Below are 22528 nucleotides of genomic sequence, written 5' to 3'. Positions count from 1 at the left end.
TTTTTTATGGCACTTATTGCCATAGTGTCTGATCATTTCACATACACTATTAGATTTGTCTTCACAACAGCACTCTGAGGTGGGAAATATTTTCAGATTTTTACACATAAGAAACAGGTGCAGAGAGATTAATGATCCTGCCCAAGGTCCCACAGGAAGAACCCATATCTCCAAAAATCCATTCCAGTACCTTTCAATGCCCTGAAAAAGGATGGTCTTGCAAGTAATAGTTGGAAGAAATGTATTGAAGAAATACCACAGTATTCCTATTTTTCCTAAGTGAATGTTAAATATGCTGCTTCCATTAGCAAACAATATTATTTTCAATCAATAATGAGCATGTGGGAGAGAGTTTTGTGGAGAAGACTGTATATTTGAAAACGCTATTCACATAAGCAGCCCTACTAAAATCAGAGAGACTAACTGAGCAAGACTTGTAGGGTCAGACCTACACACAACTTTGGGTCACATTCTGACACCTTTACTCACCTTGAACAGCACCTTACTCTCTGAGAGGTTCCAGTGAACTCAGTAGAACTATTTGAGGATTAAGGTGCTATGCACATGGGAGTCAGGGTATCAGAATAGGGCCCTTTATTAATCATAATGATTATATGTGAATTTGTAGTACAGGTGAGTTGCAATATTTGTTATAGTTTTGCAATGCCTTTGTTGTGTTTCAATATATCTTTTATCAGAGGGGTAGCCATGTTAGTCTGGATCTGTAAAACATGACAAAGAGTCCTGTGGCACCTTATAGACTAACAGAAGTATTGGAGCATAAGCTTTTGTGGGTATTCATGCTCCAATTCATGTATTATGCTCCAGTACTTCTGTTAGTCTATAAGGTGCCACATGACTCTTTGTCAATATATCTTTTGTTGTCCTTAGCATGTTGCTTTTTCACTAACTTTTGCAGTGCTTATTTGGTTACACATTATTTGTTAAATTTATGGTTATAGTAAGTTTCATGTTTACAGTGACAGCAGAAAGGCCTCCACCAAATCATCTTCTGCTGTCCTTATTCTGTCAGAGAACCTACGAAACCAAGAAGAGTTTGCCTGAATAGGGGCTGCAGGGTAAGGTTCTAAATGTTTTGATGTTGAAATGCAACCAAAAGTTAATGTGCTGATCCTTTTTCTTTGCAGGAGGTCTCCTTATCTGTTTACCACGTGAACAGGCAGCACGTTTCTGCGCCGAGATCAAATCTCCGAAATATGGCGAGGGTCACCAAGCATGGATTATTGGGATTGTAGAGAAGGGCAATCGTACTGCCAGAATAATAGATAAACCACGAATCATTGAAGTTGCACCACAAGTGGCCACTCAAAATGTGAACCCAACACCTGGTGCCACTTCTTAATCTAGATAAAATAGCTATTTGTTTTGTTTTTAAATAGATCTATTCCTTTATCATCCTACAATTTAAAGAACTGTAAAAAGAAAGAAAAACTTCATTGTGTCTGCACATCTGATGGCCTTAGGTCAGTTTGAGTGGATACAATTAATAAAATAAAATCCATTGCCTTTTTTTCCTGTTACATTAACTGAAGATGCACCTAATCTTGAGGCAGCTTCTGAGTTGAGAATTATATTGTTATCCAATACTGTTGATTCATTTTGAATCTTTAGACACTTATCTCTTGCCGCATAGGCTCTTTTTAAAGGTGCTTTCACGTAGCACAGACATTACCAGTAGTAGTGTCAAATAGCAATGTGTGTCCTTTCATTATATGTATATTTATCATTGTCTAATTTTGGATGCCTTGAATGATATTCTAGAAAGGCAGTAAATTGATAGGTGACACAGTGGGTATACTCAAGTAGTAAGAGGGTTGCATGATTACATTCAGTCTTTGATTTGTAAAGTTTAGTTTTACTCGACAGCATCTACAACCCTGGACATTGCTTGGTAGCACACTCTGTTAAACAAGCAAGTGCTAACTTTGCATGGAAAGCACTTCATAGTTGAAGGATAAATTTTAATTTCATTATTTGTAGACCTGACAATATTTACTGTATTATCAATAATTGTTTTCTTTATTGATAGTAAGGAAAAAATAATAATTGCTCAGTTTTGCAATGTGATTGGATGTGCTATAGTGCAACAAAGGAATTGCAGACCAAAAGGAGTTTTCTGTATAATATTCATTTACAATTCACTATATAATTAACTACACAAATAATTTTTAAATATAATCACTTTAAAAACAAACCTCTGTTCTGTGGATGGTAGTGTTTAATACATTTTACATTTTGTATAGTGATTAAAGCCCTTTTTTTGTTTCTTTAAAATCAGCAGCTGTTTAGTATATTTTTAGTATTTTTGTTCTTTGCTCAAATACCTTTTGTGAACGCTTCTGTGATCTGTGTTTAAAATCTACATTGCCAACTTTGCAGCTTGAACTTAAGCTTGTTATTCAAATAAATATTTAATTTTTTTTATTGCTCTTGTACAAGCGCATGACGTTTTTTGATTTGTACTTACAACTACAGGGATGGAAAACATCCTACCTGCATTTTTTTAAAAGTGGAATTATTAAAACTTGTTCTTGCCCTAATAGGTAGGTTGTGATAGTTGTTCCATCCAGCTTGACATCTCTTGTGATATCAAAGTAGTGTGATGAGTTGATTATCTAAAAGTGTCTAATTCTTTTTATTAAGAAGCATAAACTCCGGGATGCTTTTTAATCCTTTTATCCATAAATCAGCAGTTAACTCTGTGTTGTAAAACACCCAAATGAGATTCCATTTAACAGTGGAAGGAATGCATCATGCTGTTTATCTAAAAGCTTATCTGCCTTCCCCAACAATGGGTTAGGCTGTGTAATTGTACCCTAGGGTAAGGAACACTACTAATAATTATACCAGGAGGAAGAGCCCTGCATATGCTTAGTTTAGCTGTGCTCTATCACCTTCCAAAAAGAGTGAGACTTGCACCCTATACTGCTCTCTTGCTGAATAGAATTCAGTGTATTTTGCTGAACCAATTGCTTTAAATGTGTTTGCCAGATTGTTTTATGGAGTGTTGTAGCCATGTTGGTCCCAGGATATTAGAGACACAAGGTGGGTGAGGTAATATCTTTTATTTGACCAAAAGGTACTACCTCACCCACTGGGTCTCATTAACTGATTGAAATTCAGGCTGGGAAGGAATCAAATTGGAGATTGTTATTGCAAGAAATGTGTCCAGGAGCTACCCTCAAGAATATCAAGGGTTGTAAACTAAGAATCTTAAATAAGAGTTCCCATAATCATTAGAGATGAACCTGGCTTGTTCATCCAGCAGATGCTTAAAGGTCTGGTCTTGTTTCTATTGAATCTTTAGCAAAAATCCCATTGATGTCAATGGTAGCAGGATCAGGCCTTTAGTGGCTACTTCAGAAAACTTTGGTCTTGTTCCCCCCACTGCCTCAACCTCCGAAGAAGAGCATAACTTCCACTGACGTGAATGGGAGCTGTGGGTGCTCAGCATTTGTGAAATCAGACCCAAGGCACCCAAAATCTGACCCCAAAAAGTCAACATTTTCTGCAGTGCTGACCACCCACAACTTCAGATGAAATCAGTGGTAACTGCAGGTGCTCATTTGTACTGAGGCTGAGGGTCTGAAGTGGGGCACCCAAAACCAGTTGTCATTGCAAAAAAATTGGATCTACATCTCTTTGGCCATTCTGTACATCCTGTGGTCTACACGAGGGAGCTGAGACTCAGAACTCAGGGTCTGGCTTTCATTAACTTGCTTTTTGATTTTGGAGAAGATCACATATGAGAGACTTATGTGAGACAATGGCAGTGAGTTAATATCTTTTATTGGCCCAACTTCTGTTGGTGAGAGAGAGAAGCTATCAAACCAACAGAAGTTGGGCCAATAAAAGCTATTATCTCACCCACCTTGTCTCTCTAATATCCTGGAAAGATACAGCTACAACTACACTGCATATTTTACTTTTGTATCAGTTTTAACCAATTGTAAAATAATTGTCTCAGGCATCTCATTTAGGCTAAATAAATATTTATAAAGCGCTCTGCATTCCTCAGAGATGCTGTAAGTGTAAAACTTGTTATAAAGATCTGTCACATTTCAGACCAATGATTGACATGAGACTGGCGTTGAGCAGAAGAATACACTGTTTTGTGGATATTGTTACACTGGTTAGTTGACCAGTCATCTGAAGGGAACATTTCACATTTACTGAAGATAGCTTGAACGTTAGAAGAGATCAACATCTTAGGTAAGGGTAGAATATTTAAGACTAACAAAAGATGACATGTGAATGAAAATCTGTAACAATCAATCAGTCAAATTAACTTCTTTTTCATTGAGAACCTTTTTTACTGACCTTTCAGAGAAGCAACTTTCTCCTACCAGTGCCTTGTGTCTTCTAAACCTTCTCTCATTTTGCAGTGCCTGACAAAGCAATCAAGTTGTTCTGTCTGAATTTACATTCTGAAGTGCAAGTGCAGTGTTATCCTTAGTCAGAATTGATATGGATATTATTTCTAATTGAACCATTCTAAACTCCAAATGGGTGATTATTTAGGTGACAATAATAGAGCACTTTACAACTAATCTTGCTAGAAACATGTAATTTGTATGTCACAGGTTTTTTTGTTTTGTCTTGGTAAATGCAGATTGTAACTCAAACAAAGCAAGAAGGCTGTAGACATTTAAAAAAAAAACAACAAAAAGATACTGAGGGCATGCTCTGGTGTTATGCCTCGGACAAAGAGCCAGCAACGCCTGAGTTCTAATCATTGCTCTGGCGCTAACTTCCTATGCAGTTTTTAGCAAGTTGCTTCAGGCCAAATTTTTCAGATGTGGGTGCCAAAGATAATGAATGATTATGCATTATTTTGAAAGCTAGATTCCATCAGCCAAGTACACAAAGCCATTTGTACATAGTGTACATAAGCAGAGAGAAATGCATTCAGTTTTAAATGTTCAAACTTCAAACAAATATAATCAAGGGGTGAAAACTTCTAGGCAATAAAAGGAATTCACAAGCCAAAGCAATTAAGTTGGAAGGCAAAGTATATTGTGTTTAAAAAAAATAGCATTTTAAACTTATTTTCAATGTCTCCAGAGCCTTTTGCAGTAAAGATGACCCAAAATGGGAGGGGAGTTCTTTTCTTTCTTTACGATGTATAAAGAAGTTGAAAGATTTTGTCAATATAATTTTTTCTGCTCTGTTGCTGCTGTTTGCTAGAGATTCAGGTCTTGTTACCCTCTTCTTCCTGGAAGAATTGAAAACTATTAGGATCATGACATGAGTCCTAAGGAAGTAAAACCTGGGCAATTGCAAAGGGAAGGGATGTCTAGGCAGATTGTTGAATACTTTATTTTGTTTAGTTGCTTTTTAACTCGTATCTAGCAAACAGTTGGGAAGAATGACCTCTTTGTTAAATTTCCATTAAGTGGGTGTGGGGAAAATGCTTCCATCCTAGTTCTTTGGTCCTTCAAAGAGACCAAAACAGGGAAGTTAAGAATGTATTTAATATTTCTAAGGTAATAAGAAAAAAGTCATTTTATCCTTCTATCAGACCTTCTCTACTCATCTAGATTTCTCTACGTATGGCCTCGTCACCATTTGTTCATAGAGCAAAAAAGGCCAACAATTTTCACTCTGTCCAAGTTACTGATAAAATAGGCAAATAAATTGAAACCTCTGGAGTTGAGGACAAACTTTCATATGTTTAGTTTAGTCTGGATCTATCACCTTTAGAGCAAGGGTGTTTTGTATTTTTATTTTTAATAATTTTGCTGAGTTGCAGCAGCAGCTTCCTCTCCACTATAGTAAATGAAGCTTTCAGGAGACCACATCTTCTGTATTCCAGTTCTGATCTTAATGTGGATTTTAATAGTCAATCAAGATGTTTGCTAAATGATAGTATTGTACATTAGGCCTATTCCTGCACTGCTGTAGAAATTTTGATCATTTGGTTTTTATTACTTTTGTGATTTAATGAACAAAACATTAAACCTAAATGCAAAACAGTGATATAAAAATGTTCTATAAAATCCAGAAAAACGACAGACATAGCAGTGGAAAATACTTACCAAAGCCACTGTCCCTAGTAAATGCCATTAACTTCGATCGAATGCTTCTGGTGGCCTTCATCTATTTTTTTTCTCTCCTACGTTCCTTTTTCTATATTGAGAATGTTCAAACTGAACATCAGTATATCTTGTCACATGGCTATAAAAATAACTCACTCAGCCTGTCTTGTTTATTAGGCTAAGATTCAAAAGTCAGAACTGATTAATCACCTAACCTTCTATCATATAAATATAGCTGCTATAAAATGAAAAATCTATACAATTCCCCTATAGTTAAAAAATCTGAATATGCCACATGCTGCAAGAATCCATCAAAAGTACTAGTTATTCTACAGAAATGGTGCAGCGCACTACAAGTTACTGCAGTGTTTGGCATCAATACTATATTTTTGTTATTGAAAAATGAATGTGTATAAAGTGCATGGGCTATGAAATGTACTAGTCCACAAGTTCTCTCAAACTGATGGACACATCCAGGTCTGGGGTGGTGATGATCACCATCCTTTTGTATATAGTGTCTAAAAGGTACTCTATTTGACACAGGAATTATTTTGTGGGCATTCTCTGGCCTGTGTTATACCGGAGGCCTGACTACATGATCTCAGTAGATCCTTCTGGTCTTGGAATCAGTGAAACTACAGCTTTATAGATGTGGTGTCCCCAAGCTGTTTTTCTGTTGTGACAACATTAAAGGGCATGGTAAAGGCTAAGAACCACTTCATCAGCCAGTATTATTATTGCTCTTTATGCATGACAGGGCAGCCAGAGGTAAGGAGACATTAACAATTCCAGAACACAAAAGATTCTAGTTTGTGTGTTTGTTTTGTACATTTTCTAGCCTCCTGTTCCTTGACCAGTTTCTAAACTGACATAGATAAAACAATACTAAACTGCATGTAGACAAACCCTAAATCAAAAGGTTTCTCTCTGTTTCACTTATTGTTTCCCATTATACAAACAAAACTGTATAAGCAGCCAGTAGGAAATGTATTCATGCAGGCAGCATGAGCACCTATCTACACTACAAACAGCACCATATTAAGGGATCCAGATACAATAGTCGTCCCTCATTCCAATTAAAATATATTCCATTTTGTAGTTTAGATGGGACTTTAACTGTGTTCCCAAACAGTGCTAAACATTTACAGATGACCTTTACTCATTCTTGGACATGGCCAAGGCTTCAGTGCCGTTCAGGAACACAACTAAGATTCCATCTACATTACAACATAAAGCTGTATCATAAACAGATCCTCTAATGCAATGCAACTTGTAATTGAGCCTTAATAATCAGAGGTTTATTACCCTGGTTTAGTTTATGTATTCAGGTCAGCCGCTATGGCTTGGTTTCAGTCTCTATAACAACCTGCTACTTACTCATAACAAATGGTGTTTTCCTAGAGCAGAAGGGAGAGAAGCCTGGGGGAGGGTGAGGTGATGATGAAGGTCTAGGGTAGTGATACTCTATAGGCAGCCCGTGGGCTTGTGTTTATAATTAAATTCATGAATATTGATGCACTGCCTATCATTTGCCTGTGACTTCCTTACCAAGTAACTTACTGGCAGTGCTTAATTTATAATGAAAGAGGTGCCACAGCTCAGCCCCGGCACAAATTAAGCACTGACTTGGCAGTCAGAGAGTGGTGGCTGCTGATCGAGCACCCAGCTCTGAAGGCAGCGTCACTGCCAGCAGCAAGGCAGAAGTAAGGGTGGCATTGGCTGCTGGGTGGGAGCCCAGAGGTGCCTAGGTTATGAACTGCCAAGCCTAGAGGTGCCGGGGCAAAAAATGCTTACTCGATCTTAAGTTCTCATGATAGCACTGGCTAAGAGTGAACTAGGACACCACCCATTTTTTCATTAGTGATGGAAATGGAGCCAAAAATGAATGTGAGCAGGAGTAAATGTTGCAAAGTAGACAGTGAAAACTGAGCTTTTAATCCAAACTGGACAATTGACTTTCCTTTTATTATGCCACCTCATTTAAATGCAAATCCTTTGTGTTTAATATGCCAAATCACTCTCTGTGTGTAAGGTGATCAACATGAGGTGCCACTTTGAATCAAAGCACAGTAACTTCAACGGGACCTATCCTCCTGGCAGTGTGGCAAAACGTGACACAATTGAAAATCTGAAGTCTTCGGATCACACTTCAAATGTCATTCGCAGGACATCAGCGACTGTACAGGAAAAAGAAACAGCCACTTCGCTTCGGATAATGTTGATTCTAGCTAAAAAGAAAAGGCCTTTCCTGGATGCCAAGCTTGTGAAGGAGCGCCCATTGGAAATCCTAGAAGAGCTTTTTGTCGGAGCTGAAAACAAATATGACGTTGTGAACTGTGTGAAGGCAAGTTCCCCTGTCTGATTCCACGGCACTGTGAAGATTGGAGGTAATGTACAAGAATTGCTTCAGCATTGCTTTCTGATTTAAAAAAAAAGCCAAATACATGTCTTTTGCAGTAGATGAATCAAGCAATTTAGGTGACACTGCCCACTATGCTCAGTAACATCTGCTAAAGCTGCTGCCCTCACTCTGCCTCCCGCTCGCCATCGGTAGGTACGAGTCATCTCTGCCATCCACCACAATCTCTCCATCTCTGAGGGGACAGCTGTATAATCCATGAAATCCAACCACCAGACAGTGATCAAACTAGTGGACAACAGAGGTACCATCATAATTCTCAACCACTGTTACCAGATTTGCCTGTTATGTTGGGGTACACTCATTTATTAGAGTTACTCTTTTGGGGGGTAGTGTCTGTAATTCTATTGATGTACTGCTTGTGTCATGTGTGTTTTCATCCGGAGCTCTACTTCTCCCTTATGCAAGTCCCCTCCCAATGGAGCTATCCTGTAGGACCTAGGTTCCCCAGGGCTGGGTCCCTCCAGACCCAGAGTCGGATGAACACACACACATACATTAACAGAGCAAGTCTGAGCGGACCGGGTCAATCAGCACTCTCAAGCTGACCCCCTTATATGTCCCTGTATTCAATGGGCTGGGTCAAGCAGCACTTTCAGCTGCCACCCTTATATGCCACAGGTTCAGCACATCCCTATCCCCACTTTCACATCACAATTGTACTGGTAAAGGTAATAATTGGAGATATACCAATCTCCTAGAACTGGAAGGGACCTTGAAAGGTCATTGAGTCCAGCCCCCTGCCTTCACTAGCAGGACCAATTTTTGCCCCAGATCCCTAAGTGGCCCCCTCAAGGATTGAATTTACAACCCTGGGTTTAGCAGGCCAATGCTCAAACCACTGAGCTATCCCTCCCCCCACTTGATAAGCAAACGCCACAGTATTTTTGGGCGCTACAGGGATCTTTAGCCTAGGTAAGAGGAGCGTTGCTGCAGAGTAAATGGGGAAACAAAAAACACAAAAGAGTAAAGTTCAGATAATAGTGATAACTACACAAGGAGCCTAAACCAACATAACATACATTATTAAAGGTTAATACCTGAGGTAGAAAGGAAAACAGAAAGAGAGAAAGAGGTTTGACCTGGTTGGGGTTCCACTCCAGGAGGCTTGAATTGTTCGGGGTTCCTAGGTAATGGTGGTAGCTAAGGGCCCTGATTGCTGCAGACAGGCAGAGCCCCCAGCACGATCAGTCAGGAGATGAAGTCCCAGTGGAACTGATGCAGAGTTTGGATCCAGGCATCAGAACAGTTACTTGAGCATGGGTAGGGGGTTTTGTAGAGAAACAACAATGGTTCAAGGGAGAACACCAGATTTGTTTATGGGTAAACTGATGACTCAAGGGTTTTCTTTAGGCTAGACAATAGGAGCTGATCACTCTTGGCTATAGGTGGTGTTTTCTTCCAGGGAGCTCAGAATGCAATTAAGCTGTTCAGTATTTTGGATATCAATCAAGGATTCATTACTAGAATTGGTCTGATAACTGCTGAGCTGGGTGTGTGCAGGCATAGGTTCATTAGCATCTGGAGCAGAGATTCCCCATGATGCAGTGCTTCCCTGCTTTTCTGGTCCCAGAGTTCAGTGCGGTTCTCTGTTCTCCATTCTGTATACTAATAGAGATGTCCCCCTGTCCGGTCTTTCATGCAGATGAGGCATGGGGAGTTGTCTCTGTTCTCCATTCTGTATGCTAATGGAGAGGTCTTAATCTTGTCACTTTTGTCAGGAGGGGTCTAGTTGTATCTCTCAACACCCTTCACTTCTCTCTGCAAGCCTTTTCTCTGGTCGGTTTTGGTTCAAACAGAGACTGGGGGCGGTGTCTTTCATGAGTCAGACAGGCTAGATACTGTGGCCTGGTTCCCCAAAAACACAGAGCTGACTGATATCACCATGATGACTACATCGGTGAGGCCAACCGACAACCCTCTGACACCATATTCAAAGATGACTCCTCACCACAATTCACCCAGGAATTTAAGGTGAATTTAAGGTGAATGTCCAATATCAAATACTTCCCCAAACAACTCCAAGAGGGTGGAGCCGGGGTGGGGCTGGGGGTAGAGGGGGGTCAAGCACCCACCAGTGCCATTAGAAGTCGGCGCCTATGACTGCAATTAATGGACAGACAATCCCCAAAACTGGTGATTATTCTAATAATTAGACTCACCAAGCCAGCAACAAAACAGCTTCTACAATACCTTACTGGTTACCCAGAAGCCAAAAACACTGTTACCTTAAAGCAATCCAGCCTTAGGCTCCCACCCAGACAGCCAAGTCAAATATGATAGGGATTACTGAAAATCTTGTTAATCATATATAAAGTTCTACTTAACCACCAGGTCAATGAATATTTCAGATCTTACCCAAATACAGCCAATTCTTATTAACTAAACTGCGATTTATTAAAAAGAAAAGAGAGATTATTGGTTAAAAGATCATTAGACATACTGACATGAATAAAATTCTTAGGTCGGCTTCATAGTAGAGGTGGTGAGCTTTAGAGTTGCAAAGAGTTCTTTCAGAATTAGTTCCATAGCTTAAAGTCCAATGTCCAATATCAGGGTGAACCATTCCCCTGATGAAGTTTAGGCAGATCTGAGATAACAGGATCAGGGCCCTAGCGTTCTTTTACAGATCTCTGGAAGGCTACTGACAGCCTCTTGACAGTAAGTGAATAATAGGTGACCATCATGGCTTTGGAGTAAGACCTCCTATTTCCTAAGCACCACCAGTAATTAGCTGCACAGATTACCATAAGGCAACTGCCCATCTCCTGCCATTTACAGGTAGTTTACTACAAACTTCAAAAAGAAATAAAGACAATGATATTACTACATTCACAGTTTATCTAAATGTTAACATCTCCTTTTGATCTTTGAATCAATAGAACATAGTGACAAACAGGAACCGTCTGGTTACATTGTTAACCTCTAACAAGATATAGGTAAATACAGACAAAAACAATCACTATCTTCTTCTAAGGGCATGTCTTCACTGGCAACGTTAAAGTGCTGCAGCACTTTAACGGGGCTTGTGTTGTCGCGGCCTCCATGAGGTGACCAACCCGCCCTCAGGCGACCAACTGTCAGCCCCAGCCCAGACATTCCTTTGCAAATTTGAAAGTCCCCTTCCTGTTTGCTCGGTGATGTGTGCAGTGTTTTCAGCGCATCGTTCCAGGTGGCCATGCCTGCTCCACGCACCAGGTGATCCCCTGCTTGGAGCAAGGCTAAGCTGCTGGACCTCATCGGCATTTGGGGAGAGGAGGCAGTGCAGTCACAGCTGTGCTCCAGCCATTGGAATTATGATACCTATGGGCAGATTTCTAGATCTAGATGACAGAAAGGGGCCATGACCGGGACACACTGCAGTGCAGGGTCAAAGTGAAGGAGCTGCGGAGTGCCTACCACAAGGCGCAGGAGGCAAACCGCCGCTCTGGTGCTGTGCCCACGAGCTGCTGGTTCTACAAAAAGCTGGACACAATACTCGGTGGCAACCTCACCTCCACTGTGAAGGCCCCTGTGGATACTTCGTTGGCTTGCATGCCAGTCAAGAGTGGACCGAGCCAGGAGGAGGCAATCTTGGATGAAGATGGGGAGGGGGACCCAGAGGCAGAAGATGACTCTGAGGCCAGAGATGCATGCAGTCAGGAGCTCTTTTCTACCCCGGAGGAGCCTAGCAAGTCACAGCAGTCGGATCTTGGCAAAGTGCAAACAGGAGAGGAGGCCCCTGGTAAGTGGATCTGATTTTGGAAATTGCTGAAGTGAGTTGTTAGGGGTGGGAGGGTTGCAGAAAGCAGGCTTGTCTCCCACCTCATGCCTAGTCTGAGCTGTGGAGCAGGCTGTTGATACACTCCGTCACTTCACGAGAATCTCCCTCAGAGATCTCCAGGAAACTCTTCTGGAGATACTGGGCAACCTGCTGCTGCAGGCTCCTCGGCAGAGATGCTTTGTTTCTTGCCTCATTAACGGTAACTTTCCTGCGTCACTTTGCTGTGACAGGGGATGGGGGGGAACCATTGCTGCATGCAGGCTAGCCGCATAGGGACCAGGGCGGAAGCTGCAGGCTTGGAGATTCCCTTGATTCCCTGCTCACCCTCAGCAGCGAGATATGTTCCATAATGATCACTTCCTGGGGAATGTGTGGGGACAGGAATGATTATCAGGCCCACCCTAGAGTGCTGGCTCTCCCCAAGTGCCCAAGAGCCACATGCCCAGTGTACAGCAGGGTCCGGGAACAGTGAAAGATGGCACTAAATGCGGATGGAAGAACAGGGATTGCTGGGATGCAAAGCAATGCATCATGGGGCATTGGGACAGGACCCAGGATTCCCCGCGACCCCTTCCGCTATTGCAAGAACCGCAAGTGTGAACACGCTATTGCGCAGGCAGCTGTCAGTGTGAACACACAACAGTGGTTTTCCTTCAGCACTCTCTGAGCAGTGCTGTAACTGCAGGCACTATAACTTTGCAAGTGTAGATGTGCCCTACATGGCAAAGAGAGGGCCAGTTAACCTTACAATCTCTGGTTGAGACTCATGGCTGATCAAACCCAGCGGGGGAAGAAATTGGCTAAGGAATAAAGCCAGGAAGTTGGGGGCAGAAACAGGTTGAAGTGTAAAAGCTGGTAGTCACTCTCTGGGCTTAGAGAGGCAAAAGGAGAAACCCTAGGGACAGAGAGATATCCTGGGAACTGTCTGTGTGGGGGATAGGAGAGCCGGGGAGGACTTTGGGTGATGGACAATACCTGAACCTGTAACCTGAGCTAGGCATGGGGGAGGGGAGGTCAACACCTTTGCCCGGGAAGCTAGACAAAGGCAGGGAGCCGGCTGGAGAGGGTTGGGTCAGTTTTCGGTTTGGGGCTGGGTGGTGGGAGTTCAGGGAATCCTATGCTGGGATCCAAGCACCCTGAACCCCCCGGAAGGACTCGATTGAGCGGGAGAACCTTGTGCCCACAAGCTCTGCTGTAGCCTGTGTTCCTGTTGTCCAATAAACCTTCTGTTTTACTGGCTGGCTGAGAGTCACTGTGAGTCCCAGGAAGAGGGGTGCAGGGCCGGACTCCCCCACACTCCTTGACAACTGGTGGTAGCAGTGGGATGTACTGCACCCCGTGAACGGCGCTTCCTGCAGTAAGTGACTGGGGAGCAGTAAAACGAAGGGGCGATTTCAGGAGGCGATTAACCCCTGGGAGTGTGTGACCAGAGCGAAGGACTTTGCCGTAACAGGGTCCCCCAGGGGAGTGCAGGAGCAGTCCCAGGGGCGGAGGAGTCTGCAGCTTGACCCTGGCAGAGAGGGGGTGACCTGAAGAAGGGCTGGTGCACGAGGGGTCTCCCTGGAACCGGTGGGAAGCTGAGAGCACAGGCCAGCGAGTGGCCAGCAGGAAGATGTATGCTAAGCACCTTAAGAAAGACCTGGTGGAGCTGTGCAGGCAGAGGGGGCTGCGCATTGGGAGGTCCACCAAAGACCAGCTAATTGCCCAGCTGGAGGAGAAGGATCGCTTGGGTGAACCGAGCCCTAACTCAGAGGGAAGCTGCCCAGCAGACGCAGTGTGGGCCCCTGACATGGCTGGGAGGGGCCAGACTGCTGCCGAGGACATCCCAAGACCCTGCCCACCTATACCTAGAGGAGGGGTTGGGGGAAGCCCAGTGAATACCGAGGGCACCCTGACCCCAGCGGCCAGCAGGGGATCGTCCCGGCGGAGCTCCCCGTCCCTGGAACGGATGCGGTTGGAATATGACAGGGAGGCGCTCGAGTTAAGGAGGCAAGAATTAAGGGAGTGGGAGAACCAGTGTAAACACGAGGAGAACCAGCGCCAGCATGAGCTGGAACTGGCCCGGCTGAGGAGCAGCGGGGCCCCGGCTGCGGTGAGTGAGAGGGGACCCAAGCCTACAAAAAGCTTTGATAAGGGCTTCCTGGCCCTGTGTAAGGAGGGGGAGGACATAGATACCTTCCTGATGGCCTTTGAGAATGCCTGCGAGCTGCACCGGGTTGACCCTGCAGACAGGATCCCGTTTCTCACCCCCTTACTGGACTCCACAGCCGTGGAGGTGTACAGCCGAATGAAAGGGGCGGAGGCAGGGGACTACGAACTGTTCAAACAGGCCCTGCTCCACGAGTTTGGGCTGACTCCTGAGATGTACCAGAAGAGGTTCCGGAGTCAACATAAAACCCGTGAGGTCACATACCTACAACTGGTCAACTGGGCGCAGGGGTATGCCCGCAAGTGGACAGCTGGGGCCCAAACTAAAGAGGACCTGCTTGACCTATTCATACTGGAGCACCTGTATGCGCAGTGCCCACCCGACCTGAGGCTGTGGTTGATGGACCAGAAGCCGGAGAACCCGCAGCACACAGGCCAGCTGGCCGACCAATTTGTGGACAGTCGGGCAGGAGATAACAGGGAGGAGTCTCGAAGGAGCAGGCCTGCCTCAACGCAGAGAGAAAGTCACCATGGGACCTCCCAGCGGGGGCCTATGGAGAACCCCCACCAAAGGGAAACATCCAGCATCAGGTCCATCCGACCCACTCGAGGGGACCCACGAGACATGGGCTGCTATCAATGTGGCCAACGAGGCCACATACGGGCCCAGTGCCCCAAGCTCAGGGACAGACCGAGCAGACCCAACCCGCAGAGGGTTAACTGGGTAAAGACCCGATCGGATGAGGGGCAACATTCCCAGGAAAGGGGGGCTGGCAGTGTACCACCTGGGAAGGAGGGAGGAGGGCCCCATGTCAGCTCCTCTGGGGGGCTGGATGCTCCAGGCTCAGGGTTTTTGGTTTACAGGGTGGGCACGGGGCTGCCCCTCCGGAGACAGTGCCTTGTTCCCCTGGAGATAGATGGGAGGAAGGTCACTGGGTACTGGGACACGGGCACAGAGGTGACGCTGGCCCGGCCCGAGATGGTGGCCCCAGATCGGATGGTGCCCGACACCTACCTGACCCTGCTGGGTGTGAGTGGGACCCCATTCAAGGTGCCCGTGGCGAGGGTACACCTGAAGTGGGGGGCCAAGGAGGGCCCCAAGGACGTGGGGGTACACCCGCATTTGCCCACGGAGGTGTTAATGGGGGGGTCCTCGAGGACTGGCCAAGCAACGCCCGGGGTGCCTTGGTTGTGACCCGTAGTCAGAGTCGGCGCAGGGCACTGTGCCCTGACAACGGGGAAGGTACTCTGCCCGAGGTGCAGGACCCTAACCTGGTGGGGAGGGAACGCCCAGGGACACGGCTCAAAGAGGCTGCGGCCTCAGACCCAGCCGGTAAGAGAGAGCAGGTCCCTGTCCCAGCTGCTGAGTTCCAGGCCGAGTTGCAGAAAGATCCCTCCTTGCGGAGGCCAAGGGACCTGGCTGACCTCAGTGTGGTACAGACCGTGAGGAGAGGTTCCTGTGGGAGAAGGGGTTCCTGTACCAAGAATGGGCTCCCCCAGGGGAAGTGGAGTCATGGGGGATCAGGAGGCAGCTGGTGGTTCCCCAGAAGTTTCGCCACAAGCTCCTGTACCTGGCCCATGACATCCCCCTCGCAGGGCACCAGGGAATCCAGCGCACCAGGCAGAGGCTGCTACAGAACCCATCATAGAAGAACCTTTCCAGAAGGTGGCCATGGACATAGTGGGACCTCTCAGCAAGATGACTCGGTCAGGGAAGAAATACATTCTGGTGGTGGTAGATTTCGCCACTCGCTACCCCGAGGCGGTGGCCTTGTCCTCTATCGAAGCAGACACCGTGGCAGATGCGCTGCTGACCATTTTCAGCCGGGTGGGGTTCCCCAAGGAAGTCTTAACGGACCAGGGGTCCAACTTCATGTCGACCCTGCTCCAGTCCTTGTGGCAGAAATGTGGGGTCCGGCACAACTGGGCCTCAGCCTATCACCCCAGTCCAACGGGCTGGTGGAAAGGTTCAACGGGATGCTAAAGATGATGCTAAAAACATTTATGAACCAGCACCTGCAGGACTGGGACAAGTACGTACCTCACCTGCTGTTCACGTACAGGGAGGTACCCCAGGAATCTACTGGGTTTTCACCGTTCAAACTGTTATATGGAAGGCGGGTAAGGGGGCCCCTGGACCTGATGAGAGACGAATGGGAGGGGAAGGCCGCTCCCGATGGAGAGTCGGTAGTGGAGTATGTCCTGACCTTCCGAGAAAGACTTGCCGAGCTCATGGGCCTGGCCAGGGAGAATCTGGCCCGAGCCCAGAGGAAGCAGAAGGTCTGGTATGACCGCACGGTGTGGGCCCGCGCCTTCGCCACCGGGGATCAAGTGATGGTTCTCATCCCTGTGAGAAAGAACAAACTCCAGGCCGCCTGGGAAGGGCCCTTCAAGGTTGTCAAGCAACTAAATGAGGTAAACTATGTGGTGGAGCTGTCGAACCGGGCGCACCACCGCCGGGTGTACCATGTGAATATGATGAAGCCATAATATGACGGGGGAATGTGGTGTTGGCCGTGTATGGACATTGGGAGGAGCAGGGAGATGACCCTTTAGTGGATCTATTCCCTGGGACAAAAGCTAGTTCCCCCCCTGGAGGCGAGTCCCCTCTCTGATCAGCTGACCCTGGCCCAGCAGGCTGAGATCAGAGCGGTGCTGCATCTGTACCGACAGCTGTTTTCCAGCCAGCCTGGATGCACTAATTTGACTGTCCACCGGGTGGAGACCAGGTCACATCCTCCTATAAGATGCTCCCCTTTTCGGGTCACCGGGAAAACTGCCCAGGACCTAGAAAGAGAGGTCAGGGACATGCTGGCTTTGGGGGTGATCCAGCCATCTTCCAGCCCTTGGGCCTCGCCGGTGGTGCTGGTCCCCAAGAAGGACGGGTCGATCCGGTTCTGTGTGGACTATCGAAAGCTCAATGCCATCACCGTATCTGATGCCTACCCCGTGCCAAGGCCTGACGAGCTCCTAGACAAGCTGGGAGGCGCTCGGTACCTCACCACCATGGATCTTACCAAGGGCTACTGGCAAGTGCCGCTGGACGCAGATGCCAGGCTGAAATCGGCCTTTATCACCCCTCTGGGGCTCTACGAGTTTCTGACCCTGCCCTTCAGCCTCAAGGGAGCACCGGCCACCTTCCGGCGCCTGGTGGATCAGCTACTGAGGGGGATGGAGAGTTTTGCCGTGGCGTATATTGACATCTGCGTCTTCAGCCAGACCTGGGAGGACCACGTGTCCCAGGTTAAACAAGTGTTGAACCGACTCCGAAAGTCTGGGTTAACCATAAAGGCTGAGAAGTGCAAGGTGGGGATGGCTGAAGTATCTTACCTGGGCCATCGGGTGGGGAGTGGCTGCCTAAAGCCAGAACCAGCCAAGGTGGAGGTGATCGGAGACTGGCCCGCTCCCCAAACCAAAAAGCAGGTCCAGGCCTTTATTGGGATGGCGGGGTACTATCGAAGGTTCGTGCCCCACTTTAGCGCCATAGCTGCCCCATCACTGAGCTGTGCAAGAAGGGGAAGCCAGACAAGGTGGTCTGGACCGAGCAGTGCCAGCAGGCTCTCCGGGCGCTGAAGGAGGCTCTGGTTAGTGGCCCAGTTCTGGCAAACCCAGACTTTCACAAGCCCTTTATGGTGTTCACCGACGCCTCAGACACGGGACTGGGGGCGGTGTTAATGCAGAAGGATGAAAAGGGGGAGAGACACCCCATCGTGTACCTGAGCAAAAAGTTGCTACCCCGGGAGCAGAACTACGCGGCCATTGAGAAGGAATGCCTGGCCATGGTGTGGGCCCTTAAGAAACTAGAGCCATATCTCTTTGGGCACCACTTCACCGTGTACACCGACCACTCTCCCCTGACCTGGCTGCACCAGATGAAAGGAGCCAACGCCAAGCTCCTGAGGTGGAGACTGCTCCTGCAGGACTATGACATGGACGTGGTCCATGTGAAGGGAAGCGCCAACCTGATAGCGGACGCGCTGTCCCGGAGAGGGGGCCCTGAACTTCCCCAGGTCACTGGGCAGAGTGACCCCGCTCAGTTCAGTCTCGAAGTGGGGAGAGATGTGATGGAGTAGGGACTGTCTGTGTGGGGGATGGGAGAGCCGGGGAGGACTTTGGGTGATGGACAATACCTGAGCCTGTAACCTGAGCTAGGCAGGGGGGAGGGGAGGTCAACACCTTTGCCCGGGAAGCTAGACAAAGGCAGGGAGCCGGCTGGAGAGGGTTGGGTCAGTTTTCGGTTTGGGGCTGGGTGGTGGGAGTTCAGGGAATCCTGTGCTGGGATCCAAGCACCCTGAACCCTCGGAAGGACTCGATTGAGGGGTCCTGGTTGTGCGCACAAGCTCTGCTGTAGCCTGTGTTCCTGTTGTCCAATAAACCTTCTGTTTTACTGGCTGGCTGAGAGTCACTGTGAGTCCCAGGAAGAGGGGTGCAGGGCCAGACTCACCCACACTCCGTGACAGTGTAAAAGCTGGTAGTCACTCTCTGGGCTTAGAGAGGCAAAAGGAGAAACCCTAGGAACAGAGAGATATCCTGGGATCCTGGCCCTGAGGGAAGGATTTACTCAGAAGTTGTGGAGGAGAAACCCTGTGGGAGATGAAGCAGGAAGCAGCCCAGTGAAAGAGCAGTGAGATCAGAGGTTGTGAAACCCAGAGTAGCAAGCAGGTGGGGTTCCACTACCAGCCACTGGGATGCGGCACAGGATTGTGGGAGACATCAACTGGACAGCTTGTCCAGAGGCACTTTGACAGCCCCTAAAGGGGGACTATATAGTTACCTAGCTGGAGAACTGAGCCACGAAGAGAGAGAGCAGCATGAGTTGCACAGAGAGAGAGGCCACAGGGTGAATGTGAAGTTCTATCTTGAAATCCAGACTAATGAAGAGTTGTCACCTTTTACCCTGTGCCTTATGATGCCTTGCCACTGTGGTCTTCTGCCTGGAACACCCACAGACAGCAACAAGTATGAACTTAATCTCTGTGTATTATACAGCTCTAGTCAAATGCTTTGGATTTCAGGAGCCTACCTGCCACACCATGGACTTCCAATGGTCTTCCCAGCCTTGGTTAACCACTGGTAAAATGACTCCACATTCTCCCCAGCCCCAATTTCCCCCCAAAATCTGGGTTCTGCACTGTTCAGCCCTCTCTGGGGCAGGCTGAGATATTAAAGGTGCTGTTGCCCCTGTAAAGGGTCAATATTCACAGTCTGCTACTTTAACTAGAGTTACTAAACAGTTCAGTTTAAACACAGCACTGGATTAGTTTAGATTAAAAATAAAATAAGCTTATTTAACTACAAAGAGAGATTTTAAGTGAGTACAAGTATTAAGTATTTAAAGTCAGAAATGGTTATAAGAAAAGTAAAGGTAAAATGCTTTCAAGAAGACAAAACTTAACAAGCTAGACTTGGTTCAAGGTAAAATCCTTACTACATGTTCCCAGCAATATGACTGACCAAATTCTCAGGTCAGGATCTCCCCTCCAAGTCAAAGGGCTGGTTTCTTTGTCTTCTTGGGTGAAAGAGAGATGAATCAGGGTGTTTTTGCCCCTCATTTTTATAACCCAGTCACCCTTTGAAATGCATTTTCCTGAGGGTTATCCCCAGATAAAGTTAATTCTAGTTGTGAGGAAGGAGACATGGAGTCTCATGGTGAAAGAGGTTCCAGGCTGCTGTTTGCTAAAATGCAGATCAAACTGTTTCTGCCCCGCTTCATTGCCAAAGAATGGCCACTTGACAGGTGATTGCCAATCAACTTTGATGACACCTGGCTAGAACACCAGTTGATAAACCAGTTTACCCACTCCCCAGATTTGTCTGGTAAACCCATTATTATCATAATTTCAGTTTATGTTCATCTTAATATGCATTTCATACATACATTACAAAAGAAAATTAATGATCAGTGTGTTATTCGTTTTAAAGGATATCTCACTAGGCATATTTTGCACAAAGATTATTACAATAATGAGTAGGGTGTGGATACAGGGGTGCTTTCAGTCACAGTGAGCAAATGATAGAAGGGGGCGCCACACTGGATGAGAGCTGATACCCTAGACACAGCCATTAGGAGGTGCCCCAGTGGTGAGTGAACCCCATTACACATCCCAAATACACCAAGAAATTTATCTACAGCCAGGTCCTCAGACACCACAGAATATGCTGCGAGGAGAAAGTCTGGGATATACACCTTAAAACTGCCTTCATCAAACAAGGATACTCTACCAGAGAAGCAGATCGTGTCATGGAACAGGATACCTGAATACTCAGAGAACCTGCTTCAATATATAAAAAACCCTAACCCTCTGATCACACACCCCTAGTTGTCAACTTCCACCCCACACTGAAACCCATACAGGGTATCATTAAACAATTACAACCCATACTCAATGGGGACCATGTCATGAAAAAAATCTTTCCTGAAATCCCTGTATTGGCCTTCAAACAACCTCCCAGTCTCACGAAGCTCATCATCAGAAGTAAACTTCCCATAGACCAGGATCCACCAACTCAAAGTGGCACCAGACCCTGCCAGAATAACCGATACAAAACCTCCAGACATATCTTCACTGCTACAATGACCAATACCCCCCCAAAACACACGTTTCAAAATCCATGGTCCTTCACATGTCTGTCACATGTGGTGTACCTCATCCTGTGCACTAAATGTCCCAGTAACAGTTATGAGTGGGTGAAACCAAACAATCACTACACTCTTGAATGAACTCACAAAAAAATGATAGACAAACACCATATCACCTGTTGAACACTTGTCACAAAAGAGCACTGCATATCTTATCTCTCAGTCCTTGTCCTCAAAGGAAACCTGCACAACTTCAAAAGATGAGCCTGGGACCTGAAATTCATAACTTTGCTAGACACTAAAAATCATAGTCTGAATAAAGATTCTGAATTTACAATTTATTACCACAATCTGTAATCCGCTAACCCCTCTATTTTGATCTATGACTGAAAGGATGAACGGGCCACTTCAGTTTGAATGGTCCTTAGAATATATGTTAATTACTTTTGCTAAACTACCTGTCCCACCTTGTATCTAGCTGACACTCTGAGTATCTTTTCCCAGACTAGAAGAAGCTCTGAAAGCTCGTCTTTGTCACCAACAGAAGTTGGTCCAATAAAAATGATTGCCTCACCCATCTTGTCCTTCTAATGTCCGGGGACCAACACGGCTACAACAACACTGCAAAGATAAATCATGGTATTCTAAGGACTATGAGTCATAAAAATACCACTTTTAAATAAATGAAGTGAAACTACATTTGCCGTGGCTTACAGGAAGTAGAGTACCAGTCAGGCAATCAGAAGAGTAGGTAAGACAAATGTGCGAGCTGCTGTGAGGTGATACACGGACATGTTACGCCTATGTAAACTGGCAAGGAATTACTTTAACACCAAAACCATGTGTGATAATTATGAACCGTTCTAGGGTGGTGGGTGTGAAATATCATTTCTGACCCAGAAGAGCAGCTTTCGATGGGCATTCGTGGGCTACCCACGAAGAGCCTTGTGGAAAGGGTGCTGAGCTGTTTCAACCACCCCGCTGTCTCTGCCTCCTATATGGCCACCCCTGCAGCTGGCTCACCCCCGGGGTGATAACGTTGATCCCACTGCTGCTGTCTGGCAGCTCATCTCACCCGTCCCTAACCCCAGCCTCCTGCAGCCTCACCCTGATTTAGGGTGTCCAGACAGCAAGCGTGAAAAATCGGGACGGGGGTAATAGGAGCCTATATAAGAAAAAGATCCAAAATCAGGTCTCAGGAGGTAGCCGTGTTAGTCCCTATAAAATCAGGACATCTGGTCAACCTACCCTGACTCTGCCTATCTGCCCCCCCCTCCAGCTGTCTGACCCCCGGCGCCGCCCATCCACACAACCTGGCCTCGGCACAAACTCCGCCCACCCTCGCTACTGACCTGTCCTCCTCCAGAGCAAGGAGGCAAGTAAGGGGCGGGCAGGCAGACTGAGGGCAGCGGCTTCAGCAGACCTTACTGAGCATGCTCAGATCGTTCACGCATGCGCAGAAGCAGCCATCGCCCGCCGGGCTCGGGCGGTATGTAACGCTCCCCTTTTGGGGCGTGCCGGTGGTGGGTGAGGCTCGGGGGCCGGGCCCCGCCCCCGTC

General features: G+C 46.6%; 1 protein-coding gene and 1 long non-coding RNA gene across 4 annotated transcripts in view; one reads left to right on the top strand and one right to left on the bottom strand.

Moving 5' to 3' along the window:
- SEPHS1 (selenophosphate synthetase 1) overlaps positions 1-2445 on the top strand; it is a 28105-nt gene extending 25660 nt beyond the window's left edge. For all 3 annotated transcript variants that reach the window (XM_045029134.1, XM_045029125.1, XM_045029118.1), the window contains exon 9: positions 1149-2445. In XM_045029134.1, coding sequence (XP_044885069.1) covers positions 1149-1363 — 215 coding nt within the window. In that variant the 3' untranslated portion in view covers positions 1364-2445. The remainder of the gene's footprint in view (positions 1-1148) is intronic.
- A 2039-nt stretch (positions 2446-4484) lies between these two features.
- Positions 4485-22392, bottom strand: LOC123376893. The gene is made up of 3 exons (XR_006581982.1): positions 22322-22392; positions 6060-6150; positions 4485-5236 (listed from the first exon to the last, which is right to left on the bottom strand). It is a non-coding gene; the product is annotated as an uncharacterized LOC123376893 (long non-coding RNA).
- Between the last annotated feature and the right edge of the window lie 136 nt (positions 22393-22528).

This window comes from Mauremys mutica, chromosome 1, assembly GCF_020497125.1.
Source record: "Mauremys mutica isolate MM-2020 ecotype Southern chromosome 1, ASM2049712v1, whole genome shotgun sequence".
Lineage (NCBI taxonomy): Eukaryota > Metazoa > Chordata > Testudines > Geoemydidae > Mauremys > Mauremys mutica.
The sequence above is the reverse complement of the archived record's forward strand: the minus strand, read 5'-3'. Positions and strand labels throughout refer to the sequence as shown.